Genomic DNA, 13,349 nt, shown 5'->3' on the forward strand with positions numbered 1-13,349 from the left:
AGTGTTTTATCTCTAGTTCTGCTCTTTCATAGCACCCAGACAAGCCAATGCGTCTGCTCAGCCATTCCCATGTGGAATTCCCCTCAAAAGTCACAGCAGATGCTGGATCAGACACTCTGCTCCACGCAGATGATGAGCAACCTCTGTCATTCCACACTGGTATCCAAGTCATTCTGCTTCATGCTTCAAGGCATCAGCTGATGGCCAAAAGGAGCAGGAGGAGAGTTCCTCATGTTTGTAGTGTCTCATAATTCAGGGTCTGAGGTGCTGTTTGGTTGGGCTAAACCAAGCTCACATCCTGATGCCCCCCTGAAAGGCCAAGGGTGACAAACTCCAGTAGCACAAATAGTCCTGGAGGCAAAAGGCAGAAAAAAGGGAGTTCAGAGGAGAGTTAGGAAGCAAGAGAAAGGACAGCAAAGGCATGCAGGCATTTTGACGATGCTAGTAAACTAAAGTGCTTCCATCTCTTAGAGAAACAGATACTGGCAGGAGTACATTGGGAAGGAATTCTTTGGGAATGTAATATGTGAGTAAGGAGCACATAAAAGGATATAGCTAATTTTCTTGGTTTGATAGGCAAAACAGGAAAATTTGTTATAATCTACAATGATTCCTCTGAACCATTTGCAGTTTAAAACCAAACAACTTGGTCTGTTACACAAGTGGTGGTAAAAGACTCAGAAATACTCCAGGTGTGGTTCTAACACTGGCCTAAGTAAAGGATCAACTACCAACAACTTCCTGTTCCCCACTTCCTTAATGGAATAAAAATGGTCATTTTATCCCAAAATACTGACTTTAACAGCTAGACTGAGAAATATAAGTGTATTATTCACAAGAAACATTTAAAATCTGGGTCTTCAAGTGAGTTCAGAAATAAAATGGTCTTGCAGGAGATCCAGGAGAAATAGCTCTGAGAAGCTCATGCTGAGGTGTGAGCTCTTCAGCCTCACTGAGCTCCAAAGATTCCGATAATTTTAAATCCTTCCGATCCCCCAAACACCCCCTCACAGGTCAGGTGTGGGGTTTTTTTTCTATTTCTAGTCTTCTCTGACAAGCTATGATAAAGCTTACAGATATTCCTCTATTATAAAGCTACTTTGTGTAATTTCCACAAGATGTCCAAGGTAAATTCAGCTTTGTTAACATCTGTGAGTGACCCACAGCACCAAACACACGGTGAGAAATGAGCTGAGATTTCACCTGTGCCCAGGTGAACCACCCCAGCAGTTAATGCTCTTTGGCAGATCTGCCACATGAAGCACGAGGCATTTAAATCAGATTATAGAGGCTTGTCTAGAGCAGACACTCCTGGGCCTCTAATCACAAAACCCACACTTGTGGAAAGCAAAGAATTCTCCAGACTTTGACACAGCCTGGCTGGCTTATGTGTGATTTTGTTGGTCAAGGAAACAAAGGACTCGCACAGCAGGAAGAGTGGTGGAGAGCACCAGCAGCAGCCGTGCTCCCTCCATATTTCTGAGTCCCCACGTTCATCCTGCCCTCCAGATAATACAGAAAGACATTCTCTGGGGAGTCCCCTTTACCTCGTGTTTTGTATAATAAATGCAGTGGTATTTATGTAGCTGCAAGTTTCCATGGGTGTTCTACCACACACAGGGGTTAAACGATGCTGTAGTGGAAATACACTCGTGGTCATCATATCATATCACAGGGCAATGGTCAGTGTCCATGGGCTTCCAGAGCCCACAGATCCCTGACAGCCTCTCACACAGAGTGTGTCCAGGCTGGGGAAAGGGCTGCTGAAAAGCTGGATTTTATCCCTCTGGTCTCCTTATGAAGCAGCACAAGTTGTGATTGTTCTCAACAGACCCACTCTCAATTCTCCAGAGTTTCTCCTGTGGAAAGCGCTGCCAAGGGAATGCCCCCCCCCCCCCCCCCCCCCCCACCCCGTTTTCTTTAAAAGGTCACATTTCCTACGTGGTTGCCCCTTCTTCACACATCAGAAAGTTGAATCATCCAACACAGAAGGCATTTGGTGAGTAAGCCACCTTTCTATGTACGGAAGCTGGGGACAGCCCTGAAGGGAAGGAAGGGGTAACGTAAGTGAAGCAAATGACAAGTGGAGGCTCAGTTTCAGCACGCTGTTCCTTCCAGGAAGATTTCAAAGCAGTTAAAAAAAAAATTGTGCGAACTGTAGCAAAGAGAGAGACGTGACTTAAGCTCAGGTCTGCCAGCAAGGCAATGGTTAAAGAAGTATCTCCAGAGTCCATTGTCCTGCCTGGTGGGGCATAAGCACTCAAAATGAGAAGCTTCCTTAGCAGCCTCATGGGAAGAGCTGCGAGCACAAACGGGCAGCATTTGTTTCCCATCATTCCTGGGCTTTCCAGGAAAGCTAAGGAAAGAACTGGCAAAGAGGAAGGAAAAAAGCCAAGCAGAGAAAGACCTTATGCACCCTGCCTTAGAGATGAAGCCTGGCTGCTGGGATGGGAGGATGCAGCTGGCTTCACACCTGACCTGGATGATGCTGAGCGCTCTCCAGGGAACATCCTCATGCAGGGCAGGAACAGCCCCTCCCGCAGAGCAGCACGCTGAGAGCCAGGCTGCTGTGCCAGGACACGGGGAACGGAGCACCGGGGCTTTTGGAGAGCTCCTCATGTGAAGGGGAGAGGAATGAGGAGGTTAAGGGCTCCCCAACACTTAACTGACTTGATTGTAGAAACTCAGGAGTCCTCTGCAGCTAGGGAGGTGAGATGACAGTTGAGTCAAATATCTTAAAACTTAGACCAGAGCTCAAGAATGACTGGCTTCCACATCTGTACCAAGAACACCAGGATATACTCCTTGTATTAATTTTATACCACATCCTGTTCTCCTATGAGAAATGTTTTTTGGTGCTTTTTTTCCCCTTTTGGTATGGCCCTGTGAAATAACTTCCATGCAGTTCATCCCTACGTGGGACCAACTGATACCCATTTCAGATTTTGAAGGTCCTTCCAGTTGGGGCCAAGTTCTAAACTCACCTTGCAGTGTCCACATTTATAGTGTCCACATTTATTTCTTTCTTTTTCTAAGTTATGATTGATGTTGGCCAAACAAGCAGAAAAAGATTGAGAGGAAAACTCAGCAGGTATCAAAGAATAGGAGATGTAAGGAGAGACAAATGCTTAATGCAATCTTTGTACAACAATAGTGTACTGATGGTATTTCATTTATTAAACAAATGTCTAAAAGAACAGCTGTGCTTAGGGCTGGGTTGAGTGAAGTGTGGGATTTTCAGTCCCAAGGTTCCTCAGATTTGCAGGTACCTCAACCTTTGCAGGTTCCTCAGCCTATGAGTTGTTCTACCCCTCACACAAAGGGTTGCCATTGAAAATAATATCTTTGCTCCTTTTCACTCGGTATCAGATGGAGTCCCACTCTCTTTTGCTCCTTGTACAGCCTTGTGACAGGTCAGACCCAGAGTGTTTGCTCAGCTTGGTGCTGCAGCCCTGCAGTACTGGGCAGCTCTTGTCAGCCAGGCAGAGAGGAAGGATGTGCCAATTTTTCAAAGTATTTTAACAAAATGACTCTTTCTGCACCGAGAAAAAAACCTGCTTAGCAGGCAAGCACCATCCTGCCCCCCTGACCGAGGGCTGACCTGCATGGGCTGCTTGCCCAGCAGCTTCCCCACAGCCACAGGGCCAGCTGAGCCTGGCGCTCGTTTCCACGGAATCCCAGATTTGTCAAGGTTGGAAGAGATCACCCAGTCCAACCCCCCTGCCAAAGCAGGGTCATCCAGAGCAGGTGACAAAGGAACAGGCCCAGGTGTGTTTGGAATGTCTCCAGAGAGGGAGGCTCCCCTCAATCTCCCTGGGCAGCTGTTCCAGGGCTCTGTGCCCTCCATGGAAAGAAATTCTTCCTCATGTTGAGGTGGAACTTCTTGTGTTTTAGTTTATGGCCATTGCTCCTCATCCTGTCACTGGGTACCACTGAAGAGTCTGGGACCATCCTCTTGGCACTCACCTTGGAGATATTTATGTGCATTACTGAGATCTCTCAGTCTTCTCTACTAAACATACCCACGAGAAGCCAGGGACAGGTACACGGATGAGGACAAGGACAGGACATGTGTCAATTGACATGTGTCAATTCCTGTGTCCAGTTCTGGGTCTCTCAGTTTGGGAAGAAGACTGAAGGGCTGGAGCATGTCTGGAGAAGGGAATGGAGCTGGGAAGGAGCCGGAGCACCAGGAGCTGCTGAGGGAACTCTGTGGACTCAGCCTCGAGAAAAGAAGGTTCAGGGTGGACCTTCTCACTCTATAACCCCTGACAGGAGGGTGCAGGCAGGTGGGGGTCAGGCTCTGCTCCCATGGAACAAGGGACAGGGCAAGAGGGAACAACCTCAAGCTGCTCCAGGAGAGGTTGGGGTTGGATATTATGGGAAATTTCTTCATATAAAGGGTAATTAGATATTGGAATGGACTGCCCAGAGATGTGGTGGAGACATCCTGAAAGTGTTTAAGGAAAGACTGGATGTGGCAATTGGTGCCCGTTGACAAGGAGGTCATCAGTCACAGATTGGGCTGGATGATCTCAGAGATCTTTTCCAACCTAACTGACTCTGGGTTTCTATGAGTTAGTCTCTTCTGCCATGCCTACAGTGAGAGGATTGGTGGACATGGCCTCAAGACGAGACATGGGAGATTCAGACTAGAGACTGGGAAAAAAAAATAAATATCACTGTTAAGGTGGTCTGGAATTGGAAGGGGCTGCCCAGGAAGGTGGTGGAGTCACCATCCCCGAAGGTGTTTGAGAAACATCCAGACCTTGTGATTGGTTTTATGGTTACAGCAGCAGTGCTGGGTGGATGGTTGGACTTGATCTTAAAGGTCTCTTCCAAACCTTAATGACACCATGAAGTCATTCTCCACCTTATTTTCCATTACAAAGCACGTTAAAATTATGATCATGTGCATCTATAAACCTTTATCCCCATTACACAGCAGCACCCTGTGCCTGAACGTTCTTTCAGTGTGTTTCCTCGTGAACAGCCTGGCACCTGCCAGGAGGTACGGCCTGGATCTCCTCCAGGAACGGTGCTCAAAAATCGCAATTTCAAGCTCCAGTTCAAAGCGAGTCGGGGGATTTCTCGAGGAAAAGGCAGAGTTTTACAAGTAAATTGCCAGTCCGGTTAAAAGGAGCTCTGCCCGCCAGAGCTCAAGGAGCGTTGGGACAAGGCTCCGAGGCCCCTGGTGGATGGCTGGGGTGCGCAGTGCAGGGCCAGGGTCGGGCTGTGCGCTCCTGAGAGTCCCTCAGGCTGACGCGACCGCAGCCGCTCCCGCCATTTCCTGTGAGGGGCCGCGAGGAGGGCGGGGCGCGCGCTGTGGGCGGGGCGCGCGCTCGTCACGCGCCGGGCGGGAGCGCGCGTAGGCGGGCGTGGCGGGACGCGCAGGCGCGGTGCTGGGCGCGCGCGGCGCGGAGCGGCGGGCGGGCGCTCCCCTCGCTGGCAGCGGTCGCTAAGATGGCGGATTTCCTGCCGTCCCGCTCCGCGCTGTCCGGCTGCTTCCCCGGCTGCCTCCTCACCAGCGGCGAGGCCGAGCAGCAGCGCAAGTCCAAGGAGATCGACAAGTGCCTCAACCGCGAGAAGACCTACGTGAAGCGCCTCGTCAAGATCCTGCTGCTGGGCGCGGGCGAGAGCGGCAAGTCCACCTTCCTCAAGCAGATGCGGATCATCCACGGGCAGGACTGGGACCGCGCGGCCCGCGAGGAGTTCCGCGCCACCATCTACAGCAACGTGATCAAGGGTGGGTGAGGGCGGCGGGGACGGGCCGGCCTGTGGGCGCCGGGCCCGGCCGGGCCGGGCCGGGGAGAAGCGGCTCGGGCGGGTCCCGCGGGCCGGGGGAGCCGCGGGGCCGCCGCCGCCTCCTCCTCCTCCTCCTCCTCCTCCTCCTCCTCCTCCTCCCGCGCTGTCCCGGCGCCTCATCCTTCCCCCGGGGCCGGCGCGCAGCCCCTCCGGGTCCGCCGGGGTTGTCACCGCGCCGCCCGGGTGCGGCCCGCGGGGCGGCTCCGGCGCCCGGCCCCAGGAGCAGCGGTTTGAGCCCGGGAGGTCCCGGGTTTTGCCTCTTGGTGCTGCGCTGGAGCGAGGCCAAGGAAGGGCAGCAGAGCTGGGGAAGGGGTTGGAGCACAAGGGGCGGCCTGGTGGGGCTCAGCCTGAAGAACAGGACGCTCAGGGGCGATTTTATCGCTTTCTACAAGCACTGAACGGACGCTGTAGCCAGGTGGGGGTCGGGCTCTGCTCCCAGGGAAGCAGAGATAGGATGAGGAGACAGTGTTAAGCTGAATCAGTGGAGGTATATGCTTGACATTAGGAAGAGTTTCTTCAGATACTTGAATGGGCTGCCCAGGGAGGTAGTGGAGTCACTGTTACTGGAGGTGTTTTGTGACTGGACGTGGCACTTGATGGCAGGTCTGGTTGACGAGGACCACCTCGTTCGGTCATAGGTTGGACTGAATGATCTCAGACATCTTTTCCAGTCTAATTGATTCCGTGATTCTGTGATTTCCTGGTAATGCGAGTGCAGTAATGAGCGGTAATGGATGGGGGGAAGATGCACCTGGAAGTGCGTGAGGAGGAGCCCAGCCCTGTGCTCTCAACATTTTGCTGCAGTGGAAGAATTGCTGCTGTTGTGTTGGAAACTCGGCTGACACATCAATTAACAGCAACCCGCAGGCAGAGCCTCTCTTCATAGATGTTTGCCAAAACTCCACACATGGTTTAGGGGAGTAGTGGATGCTTGATTTCACTGCTGTCATCCTGACTTCATTGGCTATCCTCACTCATTTTCTCTCTTATCTAAATCGCTCGTTGGATTTTCAGTTTGGACTATGTAATGGTTGGAGAAAATCTCAATGAAGTTTTTCAAAACAGCAAAATGTTGCCAGACTCAGCCCCTGAAAATCCAGCAGTTCTCAAAGAAAATTGTTTTACAAACCTGCTTATGAATCAAACCTGGAAAAGCTATTGATAGCAGGGCACTAGAAACCACGAGCATATATCAACCAGGTTAAAGTTTATTTTTAAAATGACTTTGTACTCTGTGAAAGCATGCACGTAGGAACTGCACATCTGTCTGGGAAGCTGTTTTCCTGCAGTCACAGATAGATTTGACAGATACCTGCCTTTGACACAGAGAAGAATCATGGAAAGGGAGTGAACCTTGACAGAACACTGGCACTGAATGAGTATGTTATTGTACAGTCATTTGTTGCCACATCTTAATTTCCTTATGTCTCTTCCCATGCCTTTACAGTTGCTTATTCTTCCTGGAATTTTCTTTTTTTTTCATTGCTAAGTTTAGTACTAGAAATAATTTCCTTGCGTTTACCTTATAAATATGACCACTGGGTTTATATTGTTCAGAAAGACTTTAAAAACAAAGTTTAAAATACTCTCTTCTAGAGAATATTTACCAAAACAACCACAGAAGTGCAAGGAAGCCTTTAGGTGATACAACTCCTTCTGCACTTAAGCTATAGAAACATATTTTTAGCAAGTGCAATGATTTTAGTACATGTCTTAGTCTCTCTGGAAATATTAAATGCAATGATAGAAATACTCAATGATAGAGATTCTTTGCATAATTTTTTATATAACTGGATACCAAGTTGATAAGAACACAAAAGCTAGAGAACCTTGAAGCAAGCCATCAGGTCGTGTAACGTATTTTAAAATAAACTTTTAAGCATACTTTGTCTTGTACTCATGCCAAGTGAAAGAGTTTGGTAGCACAGGTTGGATAAACTTAGTAATTAAAAGTAACGCTTTTTGAAGAGTTTAACTGGCACTGTGGATATAATCCTGTTGATCATGGTCATGTTCTTTGGGTCGCAAACCTGGGGTTTGGTATCACCTGTAAATGTAGTGGTCTGAGTCAGTTTTGTGGACGCTCCCCGGTTCCCTGTGGGTGGGTGTTCCTATTGAGCTTTGTACAGACTGGGTGCTTTGTTTGCCTCTGCGCAGCTCTGTGGGCTGGTGAAACAGTAGATGCTGAGAAACTCTGCTCACAGTGCTCTTCCTTGTCATTGCAGGTGTGCGAGTCCTCGTGGATGCCAGAGAGAAACTCCATATCCCTTGGGGAGATCCTGCCAACCAGAGCAACGGGGACAAGGTGATGGCTTTCGACACCCGCGCGGTCACCGTGGTGCAGGGCATGGTGGAGACCGGTGTTTTTTTAGACTACCTGCCGGCCATCCGAGCCCTGTGGGCAGACAGTGGCATCCAGCACGCCTACGACAGGCGCAGGGAGTTCCAGCTGGTAAGATTTGGCCTTCAGTGTCTTTAACTGCCCTGTGTGATTTTGCTCCTGCGTTGCTCCTCGGTGAGGCCGCTTCCGTATGCGTTTTTGAGTGGTTGACTGTTACTCTGTGGTGTTGCACACAGCTGCATTTAGCTACTTCCCCCCTTTTTTTAATAATAATGAAAGAGATTCTGACGTAATCATCCTCATTTCGTATGTGGGAAAGCTGAGGTATTGAGGGCTTTTAAGTTTTGTAACAAAGCTGGTACCTGCACAGTATTTTTACCATATGATTATTACCACCCTTTTGTTAACTGGTGCATCAACTTAAAAAACCAAGCCAAAAAGAAGAAAAAAAGATTTGCAATAAAGACAGGCCTAATAGTAATGTGATTTTTAAAGAAAAGATATGCATGGGTTAATGAGAAGAATTTAAAAACCACTCCCTTCTCTATTCCAGTTTGAGCAATCTAGCAAACATTCCCTGTGTATACTTCCTGTTTAATTTTGAATGTCTGTGTTAATACTCATGTAATGAGATTTTTGTTACGTTGAAGTTCTCAGCTGAAGATGGAATACACAATTTAATAGTGGGGTAGAGACAGAGTATACAGTTCAGTAGTGGGGTTGGAAAGGGAAAAGAAACCTCTTGATTCTTGAGCTGCAGCTCAAGCTGTCTGTGATAGCTGAACTCCCTTTTCTCCATTCCCATGCAAATGCTGCAAAAAGAAATAAAAAATTGAGTTAAGTTTGATTGTTGGTTCACAGACTTGTGTATGCCAGTGGCTTGGGTTTTGTGGAGGGTAAGGGTTGAAAACCTTAAAATAGATTCAATCTGTTCTTGTAGGTCTCTCAAACATAAGTGGCTTTGTGTTTTTATATCTTAAAAATAACCTTTGTGTTAGTATGAATTCAGACAATAGCTCATGATGTCTGCTGTTGAGCTATTATGAATGGTTGTGTAATCATAGCCTGACTTATAGAGGTTGTGTAAATATTCTATAAATATGTATTGCCCTGATCATGGAATGTCTTCTGGAGATTGCAGAATGGGCAGGTGCTGCAGTGGCCTATCACCTGCCCAGCCCTGGGCTGAGCTCTGTAAATAAGTTCCTAAGGAAACCTGTTGCTCCTTGAGTTTCACCTTCAGCTGATGTAGTGAAGATTCTGGTGCAGATGTGACTTTTAGTGGTGTACTTGCTGTGCTGGAGCGATCTGCTTTAAGATCTGTTCTATAAAACAGTTTTGTCTTCCATTAAACATGTTTAGTGACTTGAGGCTGTGTAGCAAAGGGAAGGGAGCAATTACTGTTTTGTCATCTTGAGGCTCTGGAAAGTGGGTTCTTTCCATAACTGAAACATGTGCAGAGCTTCACTTTGAGTGGGTTGAGAAGAATTTGTTCTTCTGAACCCTACAGAAAAAAAGCTGTTGCTTTCTTCCGTAAGTCCCTAAATCTGTATAATTATCTGCTACATATATATATTTATCATGTTGTGCTATAGGGAAAACTCAGGAGTATTTTTTAGGTGCTCTTAATAATTGAGTACTGTCCTAATAATTTTTGAAAGCAAGGTAACTGCTTTATTTTTACTTATATTACTTTATTTCCTAAATCCTTTCAAAATCTCAGCTGGACATATTTATGCCATTATAAACATGAAGGGGGGGGGAAAATGCAGCTGAATGATGTCATTGTGTTGAGTGCAGGCAGTGTGATCTGTGCTGGCCAAGCATGAAGTCTCAGTTTTACCCCAGTAAGCTTCAGCTTAAGTTCTGCCAGAGCTCCGTGTGGGCAGCAGAACAGAGGGAAGCTCCTGGAGCAGTGTGGATTTTTGCTGTACCTGCTCCAGGCTTTGCAGGGGAGTGTTCAGAGAGTTCAGGTCTGTGCTGTGACAAGAAAGGAGGACACAAATGGTTAAGGAGGGAGAGACAGGCGTGTCCCAGTCAGGAGGTAGAGCAGGGGGAAGTTGGGAGAGACATAGACAGTTCAGGCATGTCGAGTACAGACTCTTGAAGGAAAGACTTCAGACTAAAATTTGTTAATACTGTAGAATGGAGAAAAAGAGGAAAATACGGTTCTGCTTCCAGTTTAGCTACTTGTGGCAAAAAACCATGATGAAAGGAGAGATAGCAGCAAACATTAGATGAGTAGGAGAGGAAGAAAAGTGGCACAAAAAATAGTGTAAAGTGCTGGGACTGACATGGTAGAGCAGCATTATTGAACTATATCTGCTCTAACTTCTTTTCAGACTGTTGAGTTTAACTTTTCACTGGACTGAAGAACATGGTTATACTAAGAGCACAGGCAGAAACACTGGGGTGGTGTTTACCATGGGAATAAGACACTGGGACAGAGGTGAGCAAATGGAAAATGGAGCAGTGATGGCTAAGGAGTGAAATATGTCAAAATTTACATATAAATTCTGGAGGAAAGGCAGCAAGAACGTGTACTGTAGAAGCCATTTGTATCTTGGGCAGGTAGGAAGTACAGAGGAAAATGGTTTATGATTGAAGTTTCTGCAAGAATATGGTTAAAAACAACATACATGTACATTTGTGAGGGCTTGTTAAGCTGCTCTTGCTTTTTTGTTTTTTATCCAGGATCTTTTACTGATGATGTTGGGAGCCTAAGGAAACAATGTAATCTTTTTATAGCAGGAAAAAAAAAAAAGAACTTGGTTGTATTTTAATGGAATTAGGAATCAGCATTTCCATGTCTAGTTCACTGGAGTGTCCTTCCTCATTTTGTTAACTCAAGTGGTCATGGGATTGCCAATATAATTTATTTTCTTTGGTATAAAAATAGGGGCCTTTTGGCTACCAGCAGCAGCATTTATGAAAATTCATTAGGTCATTCTTGTGTAGTGCTTTAAAACTAGAAAGAGCTAATTACAGCTTAGTGCAATATGTGCCACTTCAGTGCTTCCCAGGTGGTTCATGTTATAATCCCTCACATTTTATTGCAAACCAGATTCATTCAGGTGATTGCTCCGCTAGCACAGGTAACTGCACGCTGTGCTGGCTCTGTAGCTCAGGCAGTTCTGTAACTTCTGGAGATTGTGCTCATCCTCAGGCTTCCCCTCCTTCAGCCACCAGGCTTGTTTCTCCTCTGGCCTCTCAGGTGGCTGAGAGGATGAGTTACAGATTTAGTCGAATCAGCCCGACACCTTCTGACACCTCATTAACATTTCCTGCTTGGGTTCCGCTAAAAATCTCCGGAAACGACTTGGATAAACACAGCCATTCTGTTAATTCTGCAGCATGCAAACTGACTTACCTGGGTATTTCCTGGCTTTTGTGTTTGTGCTGGTGAGCTGTTCAGTGTGTGACTGTGAGGGTTTGCTGTTCTCCTGGAGCTTTGCTCCGAGGCACTGGCAGCTGAGCAGCGTTTGGTGCTGTGGAACACTGAGCAAGGCCCTCATGAGTAAGAGCAGCCTTGTATTCCTCTCTCATGTCAGTCATTTCTTGAACTTGCTGTGAGAGCTGTTAACAGAGAAGCATTTTGAAGTATTCTCCACGAGTCTCCTCTCAGAATGGGAGAGCGTGATGAGAGCCGAGTTGCTTGGAAGTGATAAGCTTTGAATGTGTTCAGGGTTGTTCTTGTTAAAGGGAACTTTTGGGTGGGTTTTCATCTTTGCTACCAGCAGTTGTTGATCTTCAGACAGATACTTTTTGCCCTATTTGCAAGTTATGCTGGATGCTGTTGGGTATTTTTAAGCCAGAAAGCTGCAGAGGAAGAGATGACGCCTTATTTTTGTCCGTATTTGCATAGAGCTGCAGATACAGATGATATTGTAAGGATTGTAGGATATGTGCTCACCTCTGGATCACAGCTTTTTCTGTGACATGTCTGCAAGTGCTAGATCAGATTATAGAAGACAGGAAAAGGCGTGTTCTGCTTGAAGTTACACTGATAGCTTTGCAGCAGCTTCCATGTGGTGTTTTTCTGTTGCAGATGAGTCTTTTTGGCAAGTATTGTTCAATGTACTGGGAGATTGTATTGTATTTTGTTTTATTCTGCTTGGGTTTTTCAAGGTTCTGTCTGAATATTGGTGGGGCTGTTGTACACACAAGAACATCAATTAAGCTCTACTGAAAATATGAGTCCTCAAATGGACACTGCAGAATATTAGGAAAGTTTATTGTTCCTTCAGGTGCACGGGCAGCATATCTTGTAATGTGCCTGATTATAGAGCCAAGTCCTGCAGAGGTCAGTTGTATGTGAAGCCAGGCTAAGTTGCCAGATGTTGAGGTCTTCCCCTTTTGGGACAGCTGTGAGGTCAGTGCACAAACTCCCTCTGAAGAGACAAGTGTAGAGCCTGGAAAAAGAGGTCTTACCTGGCACTCATCAAAGTCTCTACAGTGTGTTTGTGACAGTGACTATCAGAAGCCTTTCAGCAGCTTCTGCAATGTGTTGGCTTTCATCTCTTTAACCTCCCCACATGCCTCTGTTGGGAAATAATAATGGCTTTCTCCTTGGATCTCCTCTTGGATCTGGGATTGGGTGTACAGTTGTCCCACTCTGCTCGAAGGGTGCAGGAGTTGCTTCTGTTGGGACATGACTGAGTGCGTAAACTGTTGGGAGACTGACAGGAGAATCTTCATAACAGACATGACATCCAGAGTCACCCAACATTTTTCTGAACATTGACTGTCTGGCCGTTTAATCACATAATTCAGAGTTAGTTTATTGAAATATAGTGTTGTAATTATACCAACTATTGCTTAAATTTCTGTGTGGAAACCCAAAAAGCTGCTGCTTTATATATGTTGAAATATGAAGAGTTTTTTCCCCTTTCCCCAGTCAATACTCTGCCAAACATCAGATCACAGGATGGCCTGTGTGCAGTGAGCATGACTCCTTAAAGCCCTTGGAAAAGGCTACTTGCCATCTCTTGGTCTTAAGGTGAAAAGGATTTATCAAAGATAGTTGCTATAACTGTGGAAAGAAAAATGCTTTACAAATTTATACTTTAAAATGGGCCATTCAGATCCTCAAGAGAGACTTGGATTTTTTGAAGATTTGCTCTTTTCCAGCCCCAGTGACAAGATAATGGTGGTTTTCAGTTGGTATTAATAAGCCTCCTTATAGGGATTAACTTTAGAGTTC

The 13,349-nt window shown here is 46.6% G+C and overlaps 1 protein-coding gene across 2 annotated transcripts in view; it reads left to right on the forward strand.

Annotated features, from left to right (window-relative positions):
- Window positions 1–5,453: 5,453 nt before the first annotated feature.
- GNA13 (G protein subunit alpha 13) overlaps window positions 5,454–13,349 on the forward strand; it is a 29,160-nt gene continuing 21,264 nt past the window's right edge. For both annotated transcript variants that reach the window (XM_062506158.1, XM_062506160.1), the window contains exons 1-2: window positions 5,454–5,746; window positions 8,031–8,257. In XM_062506158.1, coding sequence (XP_062362142.1) covers window positions 5,464–5,746; window positions 8,031–8,257 — 510 coding nt within the window. In that variant the 5' untranslated portion in view covers window positions 5,454–5,463. The remainder of the gene's footprint in view (window positions 5,747–8,030; window positions 8,258–13,349) is intronic.

The sequence above is a fragment of the Cinclus cinclus genome, chromosome 20, assembly GCF_963662255.1.
Source record: "Cinclus cinclus chromosome 20, bCinCin1.1, whole genome shotgun sequence".
Classification (NCBI taxonomy): domain Eukaryota; kingdom Metazoa; phylum Chordata; class Aves; order Passeriformes; family Cinclidae; genus Cinclus; species Cinclus cinclus.